This window comes from Ranitomeya imitator, chromosome 2 (assembly GCF_032444005.1).
Source record: "Ranitomeya imitator isolate aRanImi1 chromosome 2, aRanImi1.pri, whole genome shotgun sequence".
NCBI lineage: Eukaryota > Metazoa > Chordata > Amphibia > Anura > Dendrobatidae > Ranitomeya > Ranitomeya imitator.
Genome location: NC_091283.1, coordinates 477,297,127 through 477,317,550, shown reverse-complemented (window position 1 = coordinate 477,317,550; position 20,424 = coordinate 477,297,127). Strand labels below are relative to the sequence as shown.

General features: G+C 40.4%; 1 protein-coding gene across 2 annotated transcripts in view; it reads right to left on the bottom strand.

The window, feature by feature from the left end:
• Positions 1–5,770: 5,770 nt before the first annotated feature.
• ASIC2 (acid sensing ion channel subunit 2) overlaps positions 5,771–20,424 on the bottom strand; it is a 1,423,043-nt gene continuing 1,408,389 nt past the window's right edge. The window contains exons 9-10 of one of the 2 annotated variants that reach the window (XM_069751319.1): positions 10,258–10,326; positions 5,771–8,024 (exon numbers count right to left, since the gene is read on the bottom strand). In XM_069751319.1, the coding sequence (XP_069607420.1) occupies positions 7,923–8,024; positions 10,258–10,326 (171 nt within the window). In that variant the 3' untranslated portion in view covers positions 5,771–7,922. The remainder of the gene's footprint in view (positions 8,025–10,257; positions 10,327–20,424) is intronic. The other variant, XM_069751320.1, reaches the window with a different exon arrangement.

Genomic DNA, 20,424 nt, shown 5'->3' with positions numbered 1-20,424 from the left:
AATTCCATAGGATTAAGGGTATGTGCACATGTCAGGATTTCTTGCAGAAATTTTCCTGACAAAAACCGGACATTTCTGCCAGAAATCCGCATGCGTTTTTACCGCGATTTTGACGCGTTTTTGATGCGTTTTTTGTGCGTTTTTTCCCAAATGCATAGAATTGCGGGAAAAACGCAGAAAATCCGCAAAAATAATGAACATGCTCATTTTTTTTACCAAGATGCGTTTTTTTCGCGGAAAAAAACGCATCCATGTGCACATAACATGCAGAATGCATTCTAAATGATAGAATGCATAATGCATGCGTTTTTAATGAGTTTTTATAGCGTTTTTACCACGAAAAACCGCGAAAAAACCTGAACGTGTGCACATAGCCTAAATCCTTTCATAGTATTTATTTTTGAAAAATGAATGACTCTTCCTATTTGCCAACAGACAGATAAACACAGCTGAATGAATCGAATGCTGTCTAGTATGAACTGTGTTTGAGTGTCAACATAGGAGTTCATTTTGTGTGAAAAATATACAATTGCATCACACCCTTTCAGTTGATTTGATGTTGAGGGTTCCCAAAATAAATTCTCGTTTCCATCGGAATGATTCCAATATTTGCAAGACATGACCTCTAGCTTTCAGATACGCCTGTAAAAGTGAAATGCATCCCTGTAGGTGCTTATCTACATATCTCGAAAAATTGGCTCTTAAACAAATAATGCCAGATATGATGGGTCTCCCGGGAATGCATGTGGTGTTTTTGTGCAATTTAGGAATATGATAGAAAGCAGCTGTACTTGGAGTTTTGTTGAGCACAAAATGGTATTCTTGTTCAAAATACCTAACAATTTTCCTTCAGCTGCTAAGGAGCCAAGTTTTTTTTATATAGATCACTGTAGGGTCAGTTTTCAATTTCTTGTATGTGTTAGAGACCAAAGGCAAAGCGGCTGCTCATGGTACATGGTCTGGTTCAAAACCACAATACCGCCCCCTTCGTCAGGAGGATGAATGATAACATCGTTATTTTCCTGCAAACTGATAACGGCCTGTTTTTCTTTGTGTGTCAGATTTTGTGATATGTACATTACATTCCTCTTTTTTTATTTTTCTAATATCCAATATAGTGCACATGTTTTTAAAGGTAGTAGTAAACAAATTTGAATACTCGTTGACAGGACTAAACATTATTAGATGCCTTGTGCACAAACATAGTGGTAGTACGACACTGGTGGAATACTAATTACTCTTCATTGCATATTTCTTAACAGCCAGGTTTCATAGATATTTTTTCATGCTAATATATACAGTAAATTAAAAGGATAGACTTCTGAGGATGGGGAAAATGTTTAATCTTGTTTTGTAGGAGTGACTCCTGCTTTTTCAATAATCTATATGAACTAAGGTTGAAAATTTTTGGGTGGAGGAGTGATTCACTCTTTCTTATTTTTTCTTTTTGGTGAGTTTCCTCCCTCTCTCTTATTTCTTTTGATCTTCTGAAGAGGCCCAGAAAAACTCCTGACTAATGTAGTCAGAAACATCTGTTTGGACAAATGGCATTGCTCGGAAAGGAAGGAGCACATTTTGAATTTTAGAACATACATTTGGCTGACACCATGCAACATTTGCAGGGCCAAAAGGTGCTTAAACAGTAGAAACTCTCCACCACAAGTGACCCAATTTTGAAACTACCTCCCTCAAGGATTTTATCCAGGGGTATAGTAAGCATTTTGAACCTTAAGTACTATACCGAATTTGATAACTTTAGGTCTCATTTTTTTCTCAAAAATGTTGCTTTAGACCCAATTTTTTTTACTTATATGATAGGTAACATGGAAAAGTGGATCCTCAAGTTTGTTACCCATTTTATTATGAGCATGCCGATACCCCATATGTAGTAAAAAGTACTGTTTGGAGAAAGGACAGGGCTCAGAATGGAAGTAGCACTATTTGAAGTTTGGAACACAATTTGGGCTGAAGTAGATTGCTGGCACAATATCATATCTGCAGAGTCCCTAAAGTACCTAAACAGTATAAACCCCCAACAAGTGACCATATTTTGGAAACTACACCCCTCAAGCATTTTATTAATGGGCATAGTGAGCATTTCGAACCTACAAGTACTTCACACAGTTTGAAAACATTAGGTCATTATAGCAAAAAGTTTACATGTTTGAAAAAAAAGTTACTTTAGCCCCAAATGTTTTACTGTCATAGAAGGTAACACAAAAAAGTACACCGCACAGTCTCTTACCCATATTCTTCTGAATCTGGTGACACTCCACATGTAGTCAATAGCTGTTTGAGCACACAGCAGGGCTTTGAAGAGAACAAGTGTCATTTGGGATTTGGAATGTAAATTTGGCTGGAAAAGATTGTAGACACCATCTTTTATTTGCAGAGTTCCTGAAATACCAAAACTGCAGAAACCCCCCACAAGTGATCTCAGTTTGGAAACTAGACCTATTAAGCATTTTATCTTGGGATATGTTGAACGTGTAGGTGCTTCACGGAACTTTTTAAAGTGTGAATGTGAAAAATGAAAATGTACATATTTTCCTCTAAAATGTTGGTTTAGCCCAAAAATTTTAATTTTCTCAATAGATAATAAGAGAAAATTGACCGCATAGTTAGCTATCAAATTTCTCCCTAACACAGTTATACCCCACATTTGGTCAAAAACTATTGTTTGAGTGCATGGCAAAACTCAGAAAACAAGAGCGCTATTTACTTTTTGGAACACAACTTTGGACAAGTGTTGCATTTGCAGAGCCCCTTAGGTGAAAAGGAAGCAGAAAGGTCCACAAGTAAACCCATTTGGCAAACTAAACCCCATAATGAATTCATCTATACGGAATTCACATAACTTTATGAAACTGGGTTGTGAAAATGAAAAATGTAGGATTTTTCCACTAAAATTTTACTTTAGCCTCAAAATTGTAATTCACACAAGGGGTAATAGGAGAAAGTGGACATGACAATTTGATATGCAATTCTTAGCGAATATGAAGTTGTACACTACTGTTTGAGCACACGACATGGATCGGAATAGAAGGAGCACTACTTGAATTTTAGAACACAGATTCCGTTTGAATAGATCGTGGGCTCTATTAGCTGAACCCATGAGGTGCCAAAACAGCAGTAACGTCCCCAGGTAATTGGAACTTAAGGCTTTTATCCAGGGATATAGTGAGTATTTTGAACCCTTAGGTGTCTCCCAGAATTTTATAGCATTGGGACATTTAAAATAACATTTTAGTGGTAAAAATGTAATTTTTTCTATGGCTGCAAATGTGGCAGATTCACAAGGGTTAAAAGGCGAAACTAGACCCCACAATTTATTGCGCAATTTCTCTGGATCTCTGTGATGCCCTATATGTCATCAGAAACTATTGTTTGACCACACGACAAAGCTGAACAGAAAAGAGCACTATTTTGCTTTTGAAGCACAGATTTTGCTAGACTCCCTAACATAAGGTGCCAGAACAGTATAAAAAAAAACAAACAAAAGTGTGTTAGGAGTCGAGTTTCCTCTGCTGCACAGGGGGAATCTCGATCTGTGTCTGCTGCGGTCTCCCATTCTGTATCGGCCGCAGTGGGCTCTGCTCAGCGGAGATGTCACTCCCAGTGTCTCGCTGAGGCTGATTCGGTGCATACTGCCTTTTCTGGCTTTCCTATGGTACCCTGCACTGAACTGCGGCGAGCAAGCCTCTCTGGGACTAAGTCCTTATTTACTCACACTGAGCATGCCCAGGGCAGGGTCTCCCATTGGAGGTCGAGGGCCACATGTTCGGTCACATGCTCAGGTACTGCAGTACATTCCATTGGTCCTCCTGGAAGGTCCTGAAAGGGCAAAACATGCTCAGGTACTGCAGCACTTTCCATTGGTCCTCCTGGAAGGTCCTGAAAGGGCAAAAACTTCAGTAGCAGCTTCCTGTGCTGCAACTATATAAACTGCGCATGACCGCACGGCCATGCGCTAGTATTGTCTTGTAAATATGTGTGTGTGTTGTGAGTGAAAGTCGCTCTTTAAATAACCCTCCCTATTGAATGTCTGTTCGCGGAAGGTGTATGTTTGCTATCTAGCGCCCGACTTATCCTACAGCACGTAACACACATCACAGCGTCCAGTTGCTTCCTCTGCGCTTTCCTTACCCAAGCCTGGGTGGTTAGTGGCGTCCGTCAGTGCGGCACCGCACGCACTCTCGTGCCTTTATTTACTATTTCAATAGTTTCCTTTCACACCCAGTTGCGGTGTTGTGCCAGCAGTGGTCTAATCGGACTTCAATACTAGTTGGGGTTGTGTTCGCTGACTTATTGCTCGCGCTCTATGTGCGGTACCGCGGTCCTGTGATGCAACAGGATTGCTTCCTTAACGCAGGGTGAAGTTAACCCTTGTATGTATACTTATAGTACCGCCATATAGTCCGTCTTACTTAGCAGCAGGTACTTTCCTGCACGGTGGATCCCGGGTTGCGAACACACCAATTCCATTTAATAAACTATTTATTTGGTGCATTCCGCCAACCCTAACAAAGTGACCCCATTGTAGAAATTGCACCTCTTAATTAATTTGTCTACAGCTGCAGTGACTATTTTGCAACTTCCACGCCATGTTTCTTTTTTCTGGTGACTTGCAAATATGCCAATTTAGTACCCATACATTGTACCCAGCTAGTGCTCCTGGAGACATGCACCTTGTAAATTGTTAATTGGGCTTTTCCCACTACAATGCCAAACATGTGGCCTCTTACTGTGGTTTTGGCACAGTGGGGCTTAGAAGGAGGGGGGGGGCAATTTGATTTGGGAGCTTAGATTTCACTGGATTTTATTTGACAGGGTAGGAGCTGTGTTGCTTTTCTAGAGTCTTTGTTCTACCAGTAACGTAGGAATCCCCTAGATTTCCAGTGACATATGAAAGACTTTACTGGAAACTGGTTTTGTGCGGTATAAGTTAGGGTTTTTGTTGGTAACATTTTGAGATGCATAACATTTTTTGATCACTTTCAGCTCACATTCTGGTGTACTACGGATAGAACTTAGGTCGGGTTTCCATGTAAATCTGACAAAAATGCAATTTAGACAAAACCCCCGATTAAACTTCTCACTATAATGAGGCAGATAGAGAATCTTTGAATTCCGTTAGGCATCTGCTCCGGCAGACACTAAAAAGATGCCTAAAATGATGGGGCACTGCCAGAACAGAGGCCAGACGAAGTCCAGAAGTTTTGTCTGAATAGCGGTTTTTGGAATTTCTTCCGAAACTCCAACTTAAGCACTTAGCAGAGAGTTGAGGATAAATGTGAACCAAGACTTATGATTTTTGGGAAGTAGAATGAACAAATACATGGCAGTGCAAGAATAGTTCTTATTTTAATTTTTGCGCTGTTCACCATACGGTAAAAGTGATAAGATGACTTTATTCTTCGGGTCGGTGCAATTCCAGTGATACCAGATTTAAATAGTTTTTTTTCTGTTTTGTTACTATCACACAGTAAAAATGATTTTATATATATATAAAAAATGTTTTTTACAAAAGAGCTGTAACTTTTTTTGGAGAACACAGCTGGATGAGGGCTTATTTTTTGCGTGAAGAGTTGGAGACTCTTTTGGGGTTAATAACATTTTTTGATCGCTGTTTATTCAGATCCCCAGATGCAGAATGATGCAGCAATTCACTTATTGTTATTTTTTTATTTTGCGCTGGGTTCACCAAATGGTAAAAGTGATAAGAACGATTTGTTCTTCAGGTCAGTACAATTACAGCGATGCCAGATTTATATACCTTTTTTAATGCTTTGCCACTTTAACACACTAAAAACAATGTTTTTTTTATATCTTTTTGACAAATGAGCCATATTAGGGCTTGATTTTTGGGGGATGGTTTGGCGTTTTCATTTACACACTTTTAAGACATATGACTTTAAGATCACTTTTTATTCAATTTGTTGTGTGTCAGTATGATGAAGAAGTGACATGTTTGGCATGTTTTTATTATGGTGTTCTCAGTACAGAATAAACAGTTTTATAGTTTGGGTCGTTGTGACGTGGCACTAACAATTATCGGGCATTATAACAATTATAGGGCAGTACAGTGGCTCTGGTCTCCTCCTACACTCCAAAGACATACTGATAGGGAATTTAGATTGTGAGCCCCATTGGGGACAGTGATGATAATGTCTGTAAAGCGCTGTGGAATATGATAGCGCTCTGTAAGTAAAGCATAATAAATAAATAATACAATTACCAATATGTGTACTTTTTTTGTTTATTTTTGTTTTAACGCAAATACTACATTTTTAGTGGCAAAAAGGGTTTTCGTGATTTGTGTGCGCTTTTCTAACTTTTTACACTTTTTATGCAGCTTTTTTTTACTTTGTCACTTAGTCCCACTGTGGGACATTATTATTTTATCATTAATGTTTTTTTTACTTTGATCATTAGTCTCATGCATTGTAGTACATGTGTACTGCAGTGCTTGAGTCCTGTCAGTTAATCACTGGCAGGGCCTGTTAGATCCTGCTTATAGCAGAATTTACCAGGCCATCATACCATTGTGATGACCTTGGGTACAAAAGCAACAATCCGCACCTGCGATTATGCTTGAGGAGGGGTCGATGGTGTGAAAGAGTGTCTTTTGACCTCTTTAACTACTTAGATTCTGCTGTTGTGATTGACAGTGGTATTTAAGGGATTAATAGGCCCCGATCGGTTCCAAAACTGGTTGGGGACGATGCCGCCAAGGTGTCAGCTGTCATATACAGCTGTCATCCTTGGGATTTTCATCAGCGGGGGAATGCTATTCACCTATTCCTGATACGCCATTTTAAAACAGCGATCAGGAATAAGGAATAGTAAATTCTTCAAATCCCTTAATTTAAGCATCATGTTATTTTACCCAAAAAAACTCACTACAAAGTGCCATCCGCTAGGTGTCTCCTTTCTCTCTAACCCACACTGCCTGTTGTAAAATGTGTTCTAAAATGTTTTCCATCTGAAGCAGCAAAAATATTGAGAGCGGTTACAGGAAGTGGGGCAGCTGCTTATTTTACTGCTCCTGCTCATTGCCTGACAAACTTTTTACAATCATGTGCAATGCATGCTGGGAAGTGAGAGAAATGAAGTTCCAGCACCTATCGTTCGGATTAAGCAAAATTACTCACTCAAACAGAGTTAATGGCAAGTTACAGAGCAGTAAAGTGTGGACAGTTCATTAGTCTTGTATGCGAAAAAAGGCAATTTTACTTTGTCAAAGGTGATAAGGGCAGCAGATCTATATTCTACAGCTTTTGTTAAAAGACAGGTATGTGAGATGGTAAGTTGGTACAGAAAAGGCACTTACATATGTCTCTCGTGCCTTTCTATTCATTATGTACATGTCTCTAAATTGTAAATAGTCATATGTTTGACCAATAAGGTTAATAAAATACTTTCTAGCGGACCTGTTACCACTGAAGATCTGAATACATAAGTTGAGCAGTATGGTTTACAAGAAAGCTTCCTAATAAACAAGTGATATCATCCAATCCAGTGGAAAAAGCAGCACGAAATAATCCAGACTGATTGAGAATTCTTACCTTTCAGGTTTTAGATCATCAAAGTTAATACACGTCATTATTTTTGCCATTGTATGAATTTTTATTTTCTCATTTTCTTTTTTTGTTATATTAAAAAAACCCTTGTTGTACCCGCTTAGCACACGGACATAGCGCAATGTGTGTGCGTTGTGTGTCTGTGAGGGAGTCTCCTCACGTAACATGAGGATCAGTGCCGTATACACTGCAGGCATGCAGGGCTGTGTACAGTTGGCAGTATACAGATTTCATTCAGTCCTCTCTTCTTTCTCCCAGGGTCCATGGCGAGATCCGTCTCCACACACCATGCTGTGTCCACTATACTTTTGGCACAAAATAAAGAGTGTTTTCAAGGCGTCAGCAGGCAATTTCTTCCAGTGTCCCCAGCGTAGCCTGTAGTGGCACCGTCACAGTGTGGCTAATGGTTTCTGAATGGTTTGGCATGTTGTCACAGGTACTCTGGAGGAAAAGCAAACACAGGTTGAAAATTGAGGTATACGGTAGGGTTTGAGGAATGCACAAAGGTAAGAGCCTACAAACACCTTAGATATACAGTTAGGTCCATATATATTTGGACAGAGACAACATTTTTCTAATTTTGGTTATAGACATTACCACAATGAATTTTAAACAAAACAATTCAGATGCAGTTGAAGTTCAGATTTTCAGCTTTCATTTGAGGGTATCCACATTAAAATTGGATGAAGGGTTTAGGAATTTCAGCTCCTTAACATGAGCCACCCTGTTTTTAAAGGGACCAAAAGTAATTGGACAGATTAAATTATTTTAAAGAAAATGTTCATTTCTAGTACTTGGTTGAAAACCCTTTGTTGGCAATGGCTGCCTGAAGTCTTGAACTCATGGACATCACCAGATGCTGTGTTTCCTCCTTATTGATGCTCTGCCAGGCCTTCACTGCGGTGGTTTTCAGTTGCTGTTTGTTTGTGGGCCTTTCTGTCTGAAGTTTAGTCTTTAACAAGTGAAATGCATGCTCAATTGGGTTGAGATTAGGTGGCTAACTTGGCCATTCAAGAATATTCCACTTCTTTGCTTTAATAAACTCCTGGGTTGCTTTGGCTTTATGTTTTGGGTCATTGTCCATCTGTAGTATGAAACAACAACCAATCAGTTTGGCTGCATTTGGCTGGATCTGAGCACACAGTTTGTCTCTGAATTCCTCAGAATTCATTCGGCTGCTACTGTCCTGTGTCACATCATCAATAAACACTAGTGACCCAGTGCCACTGGCAGCCATGCATGCCCAAGACATCACACTGCCTCCGCCGTGTTTTACAGATGATGTGGTATGCTTTGGATCATGAGCTGTACCATGCCTTCGCCATACTTTTCTCTTTCCATCATTCTGGTAGAGGTTGATCTTGGTTTCATCTGTCCAAAGAATGTTCTCCCAGAACTGTGCTGGCTTTTTTAGATGGTTTTTTAGCAAAGTCCAGTCTAGCCTATTTATTCTTGATGCTTATGAGTGGCTTGCACCGTGCAGTGAACCCTCTGTATTTACTTTCATGCAGTCTTCTCTTTATGGTAGATATGGATATTGATACGCCTACCTCCTGAAGAGTGTTGTTCACTTGGTTGGCTGTTGTGAAGGCGTTTCTCTTCACCATGGAGATTATTCTGCGATCATCCGCCACTGTTGTCTTCCGTGGGCGCCCAGGTCTTTTTGCATTGATGAGTTCACCAGTGGTTTCTTTCTTTCTCAGAATGTACCAAACTGTAGATTTTGCCACTCCTAATATTGTAGCAATTTCTCGGATGGGTTTTTTATGTTTTCACAGCTTAAGGATGGCTTGTTTCACCTGCATGGAGGGGTCCTTTGACCACATGTTTACTTCACAGCAAAACCTTCCAAATGCAAGCACCACACCTCAAATTAACTCCAGTCCTTTTATCTGCTTAATTAAGAATGATATAATGAAGGGATTGCCCACACCTGTTCATGAAATAGCCTTAGAGTCAATTGTCCAATTACTTTTGGTCCCTTTAAAAACAGGGTGACACATGTTAAGGAGCTGAAACTCCTAAACCCTTCATTCAATTTTAATGTGGATACCCTCAAATGAAAGCTGAAAGTCTGAACTTCAACTGCATCTGAATTGTTTGGTTTAAAATTCATTGTGGTAATGTCTATAACCAAAATTAGAAAAATGTTGTCTCTGTCCAAATATATATGGACCTAACTGTATCTGTTCTGACTCCCTCAAAGGAAGCCAATAACTATTATGTTCTCTATGAGGAATCCTCTGGCTTGGATTATTTCCAGGAAGAATAAAAGGATCAGCTGAACCAGATTCTTCTCTTTCCCAACATCATCCGTTGGAGGAGAGTCTGGAGGCCCATGTGCAATCTTCCTTCAGTGGTGGACATACCACTGGTGCAACCTGTGCAGCTGTGCAGGGTCCAAGATGTAAGGGAACCCACTTCCAACTCCAAAGAGTGAAATTGTACATTATGATGACCAACTGGACTGAAAAGGTCCCATATATTGTTCTTGCACATGGGGCCCTCTTCTGTCTGTATAGGCTCCCGACTGTTTGTAGATCCCTTCAAAATCTACAGGTCCGTCTCACTTTAGTCTAATGTGTATGAGGCCATTTACGAGATTATTTGTTGAGCACTCATTACCGTCCTCATGTTCGACAACCAATATGTAGTCTACAGAGAAGAAACTCACCAGATCTTCTGTGTGTCTTCCTTCCTCACTGTCTCTGCCCAAGAGATCTAGCAGCTTCTCCTTTATAAGCTAAGAAACAACAAAAAGATCAGAATAAATAAAATTGGTTATAAGAAAAGTTACGGCTGCATATAGTGACATATCACAAGGACCTGCACAGGAACAGTTTTTTCATCACTGATATCCATGGTTGCACCCTTTGTTTAATTACTTACACTTAGGAGTCTTCCCCTTGTAGACAATTACCTAATATCCGAGATACCACATGCTCAGCTATTTCTATAACTTTTATACACTTTACTGGACGGAATGACACAATTTGCAGAGCCATCTCAGTTTAGTCTTTTTGTGGGGACAGTCAGTAAACTCCTTTTTAACCAAAAGGCTGAGCGTCCCACCTACTATAATGATGCAATAAATGTTGCAAGTGGGAAAACCATTTTAAGAAATGTTCCCATGCATATCACTTGGATTGTGAGATCCCACATAGTCTTCCTCCATATGTGTGCATTAGTTAAAGGAGTTGTCCAAATAAATTGGGCAAAGGTAAATGCTCGGAAAAAAAAAAAGTATTGCTTACTTGTTGAAGCCTTTACAGTTCCAGAGTTGTCTCTGCTGCTCTCCAGAGATCTTAATAGACAGACCTGCAGCGGTGGAACCACATCTACAAGTGACCGCTGCTGCCAATCACTGGCTTCAGAGATCAAGTGCAATTTATGGTGACCTCACCTCTGAGCCCACTGATTGACTGCAAATGCTGTAAATGGAATTTGACTGCAGATTTCTGAGTAGCGGCGAGGCAGCGCTGGAGCAGCAGAGGTTTTGAAGGGTAATACTTTTTTAGTTTTGTTTCAAGCATCGCCTGCGTTTACCTCATTTTTAATTTTTAAGATAAACCCTTTTACCTCTTTCCTATTGAGGTAGCAGAGTTAAACTGTTATCAGTTGGTTATGAATCTCTAACTTGCTCAGCACTGAATTAAGAGCCTTTACACCGAGGCGTGAATCAAGCATGCAGAAAAGTGGCTGTGAGCCTTGAATTGCTAGGTTCTTACAAGAAAATGCTGAGTCTCATCTTACAAAGATTATGGACATTAATAGCAAATGAAAAGAAAATTACTGTTTAAGTTTCAGCAGAAGGAAAATTTAAATTATACCATTTCTCTTCTTAACCCCTTCACGACCTTAAAGCAAACCTGTCAGCAGTTTTGGCCGATATAAGATATGGCCACTGCCTTTCAGGGCTTATCTACAGCGCAGGCGCTGGGCCTATCTGACCTTTCCTGGTGCCTGTGCACTGCAGTACTTTACTCTTCCCTCAACAGGGCAGACAAAGTACGCCTGCGCAGGAGCGCGATGCCGGGGAGCCATGAAACAAGCAGGAGGGCGGCATCGCAAGAAGATGGGAGGTGCTGGACCCAGACATGCAACGCTCACTAGACTGGACCGCCTTCCCCCGGGTGAGTATAATAAAACATATTTTTCTTATCTGTCAGTTCGCACCGGGGGCTTATCTACAGCTTTAAAGAATTCTGTATATCAGCCCTGAAAGGTAGTGGCCACATCTTATATTGGCCAAAACTGCTGACAGGTTCCCTTTAAGGTTTTCACTTTTTACATTTGTTTTTTGCTCCCCCTCTTCCCATAATCATAATTTTTTATTTTCCGGTCAATGTGACCATGTGAGGATTTGTTTTTTGCTAGACAAGTTGCACTTTTGAATGACATCATTGGTTTTACCATATAGTGTACTGGAAAATGTAAAAAAAATTCAAAGTGCGGTGAAATTGCAAAAAAAAGTGCAATTCCACAATTGCTTTTTATTTTATTTTCTTTCTTGCAAAATATGTGACTTTTTGATCCAAAAGTCTCACAAATGGTTAAAAGACCATTTTTTTTACTATATCAAATTTATGAGCCACGTACGTTATTTTAAAGAATTTCTTGCAAATATAATCAAATACCGTAAGATAAAAAAATAAACAAATGTAAATGATGAATTGGGCCCTTAATCTATATGTAACTTACCTTTATGATATGACATCGCAATCGTTTTAAAAAGAAAACTGGCCAGAAGGTGGATTTAAATAGAAAAATTGACTAATTAAAGGCCATTTCGATGAAAATGGGGCACAATTAACAGATATCAGAGCTAAAACAGCATATCACTCTAAGGCCACATTCACACGTTCAGTATTTTTTGGTCAGTATTATACCTCAGCATTTGTAAGCCAAAATCAGGAGGAAAAGTATATTGTAATAGAAACATGTCACCACTTCTGTATTTATTATCACCCACTCCTGGTTTTGGCTTACAAATACTGAGGTAAAATACTGACCAAATACTGAACGTGGGAAAAATGATATAAATGAGGTATCGCTGTAATCAAACTGACCCGAAGAGTAAAGCTGCTTTATCAATTTTACCACATGTGGAATGGTATAAACGCCCCCCCCCCCAAAAAAGAAATTCAGGAATTGCTGTTTTTGCTCATTCTGCCTCCCAAAAATCTGAATAAAAAGCGATCAAAAAATGTCATGTGCCCGAAAATGGTACCAATAAAAATGTCAACTCGTCCCGCAAAAAAACAAGACCTCACATGACTCTGTGGGCCACAATATGGATAAATTATAGCTCTCAAGATGTGGTGATGCAAAAACTATTTTTTGCAATAAAAAGCTTCTTTTAGGGTGTGACGGCTGCTAATCATAAAAACCCGTTAAAAAATGCTATAAAAGTAAATCAAACCCCCCTGCATCACCCCCTTAGTTAGGAAAAATAATAAAATTTAAAAAAATGTATTTATTTCCATTTTCTCATTAGGGTTAGGGTTATGGTTGGGGCTAGAGTTATGGTTAGGGTTGGGACTAAAGTTAGGGTTGGGGGTAAAGTTAGGGTTAGGGTTGGTGCTAAAGTTAGGGTTAGGGTTGGGGCTAAAGTTAGGGTTAGGGTTGGAGCTAAAGTTAGGGTTAAGGTTGGGGCTAAAATTAGGGTTTGGATTACATTTACGGTTGGGATTAGGGTTAGGGGTGTGGTTAGGGTTATGGTTGGGATTAGGGTTAGAGGTGTGTTTGGATTAGGGTTTCAGTTAGAATTGGGGTGTTTCCACTGTTTAGACACATCAGGGGCTCTCCAAATGCGACATGGCGTCCGATCTCAATTCCAGCCAATTCTGCGTTGAAAATGTAAAACAGTGCTCCTTCCTTTCTGATCTCTCCAGTGCGCCCAAACAGGGGATAACGGCAACATATGGGGTATCAGCGTACTCAGGAGAAATTGGACAACAACTTTTGGTGTCCAATTACTCCCGTTACCTTTGGGAAAATAAAAATTTGGGGGCTAAAATATAATTTTTGTGGAAAAAAAAAGGATTTTTTTATTTTCATGGCTCGGTGTTATAAACTGTAGCGAAACACTTGGGGGTTCAAAGTTCTCACAACACATCTAGATAAGTTCCGTGGGGGGTCTAGTTTCCAATATGGGGTCACTTGTGGGGGATTTCTACTGTTTAGGTACATCAGGGGCTCTACAAATGCAACGTGATGTCTGCAGACCAATCGATCTAAGTCTGCATTCCAAACGGCGCTCCTTCCTTCCGAGCTCTGCCGTGTGCCCAAACAGTGGTTCCCCCCACATATGGGGTATCAGCGTACTCAGGGCAAATTGGACAACAACTTTTGGGGTTCAATTTCTCCCGTTACCCTTGGGAAAATAAAAATTGGGGGGCTAAAATATCATTTTTGTGGAAAAAAATATTTTTTTTTCACGGCTCTGCATTATAAACTTTAGCGAAACATTTGGGGGTTCAAAATTCTCACAATACATCTAGATAAGTTCCTTTGGGGTCTAGTTTCCAATATGGGGTCACTTGTGGGAGTTTCTACTGTTTAGGTACATCAGGAGCTCTGCAAGCGCAATGTGACGCCCTCAGACCATTCCATCAAAGTCTGCATTCCAACACAGCGCTCCTTCCTTTCTGAGCTCTGCCATGCACCCAAGGACTCAGGACAAATTGGACAACAACTTTTGGGGTCCAATTTCTCCTGTTACCCTTGGGAAAATAAAAAATTGCGGGCTAAAAGATAATTTTGTGGAAAAAAGTTTTTTTTTAATTTTCACAGCTCTACATTCTAAACTTTAGTGAAACAATTGGGGGTTCAAAGTACTCATCACACATTTAGATATATTCCTTAGGGTGTCTTCTTTCCAAAATTGGGTCACTTGTGGGGGGGTTTCCACTGTTTAGGCAAATCAGCGGCTCTCCAAACGCGACATGGGTTCCGATCTCAATTCCAGCCAATTTTGCATTGAAAAGTCAAATGGCGCTCCTTCCCTTCCGAGCTCTGCCATGCGCCAAAACAGTGGTTTACCCCGATATATAGGGTATCAGCATACTCAGGACAAATTGCACAACAACTTTTGTGGTCCAATTTGTCCTGTTACCCTTGGGAAAATAAAAAATTTGGGGCGAAAAGATCATTTTTGTGAAAAAAATATAATTTTTTTTTATGGCTCTACATTATAAACTTCTGTGAAGCACTTGGGGGGTTCAAAGTGCTCACCACACATCTAGATTAGTTCCTTAGGGGGTCTACTTTCCAAAATGGTGTCAATTTTGGGGGGTTTCCACTGTTTAGGCACATCAGGGGCTCTCCAAATGCGACATGCTGTCCGATCTCAATTCCAGCCAATTTTGCATTGAAAAGACAAACGGCGCTCCTTCCCTTCCAAGCTCTGCCATGTGCCCAAACAGTGGTTTACCCCCACACACGGGGTATCAGCGTACTCAGGACAAATTGTACAACAACTTTTGGCATCCAATTTCTCCTGTTAACCTTGGTAAAATAAAACAAATTGGATCTGAAGTACAAATTTTGTGAAAAAAAGTTAAATATTCAATTTTTTTTAAACATTCCAAAAATTCCTGTGAAGCACCTGAAGGGTTAATAAGCTTTTTGAATGTGGTTTTGAGTACCTTGAGGGGTGCAGTTTTTTAGAATGGTGTCACTTTTGGGCATTTTCTGTCATATAGACCCCTCAAAGTGACTTCGAGTGTGAGGTGGTCCCTAAAAAAAAATGGTTTTGCAAATTTTGTAAAAATGAGAAATCGCTGGTCAAGTTTTAACCTTTATAACTTCCTAACAAAAAAATTGTTTCCAACATTGTGCTAATGTAAAGCAGACATGTGGGTATTGTTATTTATTAACTATTTTGTATGATAAGACTCTCTAATTTAAGGGCATAAAAAGTAAAAGTTTAAAAATTGCAAAATTTTCAAAATTTTCGCCAAATTTCCGTTTTTTTCACAAATAAACGCAAGTCAAATTGAAGAGATTTTACCACTACCATAAAGAACAATATTTCACTAGAAAACATTCTCAGAACCACCAGGATCCGTTGAAGCGTTTCAGAGTTATGACCTCATAAAGTGACATTGGTCAGAATTGAAAAAAATGGCCTGGTCAGGAAGTTGAAAACAGGCTTCGGGGTGAAGGGGTTAAGAAATGTGTCCTATGCAGGCGGACTCCATCACTTTTTTCTCACTGGGTTCTTCATTTTACCAATATAGCAGCATGATTTCACAGAAGTTGGTTGTGCATCTCTCCATGCTGCATGCAGCAATGATTTTCCCTGTACTGCACTCTCCCTGAGCCATTCCCATACGTAACAACACAATTGCTGTAATTACTGCTTTTATCTACAATAACATAGGGCACAGCAATGGTGGTGCTTTGTTCTGTGTTAGCAGGACCTTTAAATTGAAGTATTGAGGAGTTTTGATTTCTGACTGCTTTCATGTGAATAACAGTGTGGCCACACAAGCAGAATACATGGCCGCATAGCTAGAGGCATAACCAGCAGAAAAGAGAGATTGTGCTCCCGTTGCAGAGAACTAGAGTGAGACCACAGCTCTGCTAACATTATATGATTTTCTACAATTCTATTCATGTAAAACTGTGAGCTATTTTGATCACATTTTGATCAAATTGTGTAAGCCGATCTGTCAACAACATGGCAACCTCTTTTAGATGGGATCAAATTCCACAATTCATCAGAGCCCCAGGCACAACGAGAGGTGGGTCTTTAATGTAAGACCTCTAGAGAGACGCCATCTCTACAAACACAATGCCACAGCACGCTGCTAATATTACATTATATACATGAATTCCACTATTGCTACAAAATTAAAAGGTGAGGTTCACATTTCAATCTAGGCTCTGGTTCACTTGTGCGCATTTAGTTTTGGTTTTGACAAAAGGTCGCTTTGTCACTGGCAGATGGACTCACACATTTTGATCGAAAAGCGCTCAAAGAACCTTACGTTTTTACTTACGTATCAATACCGTAAGTCATGTATATAATGTATGCAGAGTGCTATTGTATTGTGCTTGAATATAGACATATGTACTACAGCCACAGCATTCTTGCTCCCATTGCATAATGATACCACATATCTACAAAGAAAACGCAGATGCACTTTGCGAACATTATATCATATTCATGATTTCCACTATTAGTTTACATGTAAAAACGAGATTTTGGCACACATATTGTTCAAAATGTGCGACCTCATCTGCCAGTGACAAGGCAAACTGTTATTGGGACCCAATTGTCCAGTTTATTTGAGGCTTATAAAGTAGAGATGAGTGAATGTGTTCGGTGATACTCTGATATTATTCAAGTATCAGGGTGCTCGGATGTGCTTGGCACACATGTTTGGTGCCTATCACACAGCCAATAAGCATGCAGCGATTGTCTGCCAGTCACTGTGATGCCATAGCCATCTTTAAAGGGGCATTACTGTGATTTTATAACCTGTGAAGGTTATAAAAGTACAGGCGCCGCCACGCTCAGCTCACTGATACCATTGTACAGCTAAAGGACAGTTGTGATTGGAGGGAGAGAGCAGTTATCCAGGCCCGTGTGTGCACAGTTTAACTAATCAGAGCCCTCTCTTGGTGCTACTGGTGCTGATGCTGAACCATCAAACTAACAGTCCTTATAAGGGCTAATCCAGTACTTTGCTGTTTGTATCAGATAGATTTTTAATTTATCGTGCTCCACTAAAAGATAGAAAAAGATGTAATGCAAGTCGGGGTAAAGAGTTACGGACATTAAAGTGTAGCCCCAACAGCAAAAAAGCTTTATCGTTTACTAAGAGACTTACATCAAGTCTTATTCGCACTGATGAGAGGCCTGGAACAGCTGTCTGCAAACAGAGGCATTATGGAGACAACTCTGGCTTGGCAAAATATAGTCTCTAGTCTAGCTTAGAGGGAACCTGTCAGCGACAAAAGCGCTATTTACCTGCAAATACAGTAGTGATCTGCAGGTAAAAGAATGTTTACATCACATCTGGTCAGGTTACTGGAGAAAATGAAGATGTTTTTTCCTCCCTGTAGACACTCGCTTGCAGTCTGTCCTGCACACACACTGGAGAGCGAGCTGTCAATCAATGTGCCAGGAAGTGATTAGAGAATGATTACCATGTAGTGAGCGGTGACTGTATCCGCTTCCTGGACTGCACCAAAGACTGGAAGTGAGTAGCTACAGGGAAAATAAAACTTCATTTTCCCCCTGTAGCGACTGCTCCTGTAAGCCAGCTACACAGGACACTATTTACTTGCAGGTGAATACCATTTTTGTAACCAGCAAGTTACTTTTAAAAGGAAACAGCATATTTTTGCTATGCTATCTGAGCACAGTATGATGCAGGGACAGAGACCCTAATTCCAGTGTTGTATCACTTGGTTACCTGGGTGCAGCAGTTGTTATAGAATCATAGTTTTGTCAGCTGCAGATCTAGCAGAGCTTACTTAGAATGCTGAGCTGTGCAAAACCCCGCCCACACCACTGATTGGCAGCTTTCAATGTTCATTGTGCATAATCAGAAAGCTGCTAATCAGTGGTGAGGAGGAGGTGGTTGGACCAAGAGACATGAGACACCTAGTCCTCTAATGATAATCTCCTGTTGATAAAACACTGATTGTATTTAAACATCAAAACACAGCCTAGTAAGTAACACATCACTGGAATCAGAGTATCTGCTCCTACATCATGCTGCTCTCAGATTACATAGTAGAAAAAAACTGCTGACAAATTCCCTTTAAGACTTGGACACTGACTTACAGTGTAGCCATTTCCGATAGATGGTGCTATAGAGCCAGTTTTCTATGGGAAGAAAGAAAATTTGCAAATCATTTTCCCAGAAAGCACTGCTTGGACTCCCTAAGCTAACTGGCAGTCTCTGTAAGGTGAAACATTACTCCTAGATCTCTGTCAAAAAAGCCTCTCACCATGTAAACCAGTACCCTGCTCTGTACTGACAAGGGAGAAGACCCCCCGAAAACAGCCGAGTGTATTTCCCCCTTGGTTAGTCTAAATATCCTATCTTATGGGTGGCACTAGAGAACCTGCTTTTTATCCTGGAAGATAGCACATTTGCAATCCCTTTTTGCTGAGAACAACACTTTGACTGTAAGACTTCCTAAGCAAGATATTGTAAAAACAAGCACTTTTTGCAATTTAAACTAGTAACATAATAACATAGTTAGTAAGGCCGAAAAAAGACATTTGTCCATCCAGTTCAGCCTATATTCCATCATAATAAATCCCCAGATCTACGTCCTTCTACAGAACCTAATAATTGTATGTTACAATATTGTTCTGCTCCAGGAAGACATCCAGGCCTCTCTTGAACCCCTCGACTGAGTTCGCCATCACCACCTCCTCAGGCAAGCAATTCCAGATTCTCACTGCCCTAACAGTAAAGAATCCTCTTCTATGTTGGTGGAAAAACCTTCTCTCCTCCAGACGCAAAGAATGCCCCCTTGTGCCCGTCACCTTCCTTGGTATAAACAGATCCTCAGCGAGATATTTGTATTGTCCCCTTATATACTTATACATGGTTATTAGATCGCCCCTCAGTCGTCTTTTTTCTAGACTAAATAATCCTAATTTCGCTAATCTATCTGGGTATTGTAGTTCTCCCATCCCCTTTATTAATTTTGTTGCCCTCCTTTGTACTCTCTCTAGTTCCATTATATCCTTCCTGAGCACCGGTGCCCAAAACTGGACACAGTACTCCATGTGCGGTCTAACTAGGGATTTGTACAGAGGCAGTATAATGCTCTCATCATGTGTATCCATGTGTAACTACTTATTAATATCACAAAAACAGCTGCAAATATTAGCACTTTTGTTTACAGTTCGTTGCCTAGGAGACCGACCGCCGCTACTTTGTGGCTTGTACACAATACACTGGAGCTGGCCACTATTAGGAGGTAACAGTACACTCATCAGCGATCTCGGCCAGTTTCAAAACAGTGCTTACAAGCTCAATAGAAAAAATACTTGTAAGCACTGTACATGTTCTATTGTCTAGCAGCGGAGGTTGGCCTCCAAGGTAACAAACGATAAACAAAATAGAGTTAATATCTCAAGAATGGATAAAAAATGTAATAAGCAATAAATTGCTTGCATTTACAAGATATACAGTCATGGCCGAAAGTATTTCTCCTGTCCTGTAGGACAATGACCCCAAACATTCTTCAAAGAAGCACCCAGAAATGGATGGAAACATCCCCTCTTTTGAAGTCCACTCTTTCCGCATCTACTCTCCCTCCAACCTCCAAGTGGCAGTCTTGTACCGACCTCCAAGCCCAGCCACTGCCTTTACTGACCAATTCTCCACCTGGCTCCTTCACTTTCTCGTTCTCTCTGCTGACATTCCCACCATCATCATGGGTGACTTCAACATCCCCACTGATACCCCTCAGTCAACTGCCTCCAAACTTCTGTCCCTTGCTTCATCTTTTGGACTTACTCGGTGGTCCTCCTCAGCCACCCACACAGACGGACATACCCTAGACCTGGTCTTCACCCGTCTCTGCTCTCTATCTAACTTCACCACCTCCCCTCTCCCTCTATCCGACCAACATCTGCTCACTTTCTCATCCCTGTCCTCCTCACATGTCACCCATGTTCAGCAACATGCGCACCCCCGCAAAAACCTTGCACACCTAGACTTCCACATGCTCTCTGACTATATACTACCATTGGCATCCATATCCTCACTCCACGACACAGACAGTGCCACTGCTTTCTACAATGCCAGTCTCGCATCAGCTATTGACACAGTCGCCCCTCTCGTTCATGGCAGAGTGC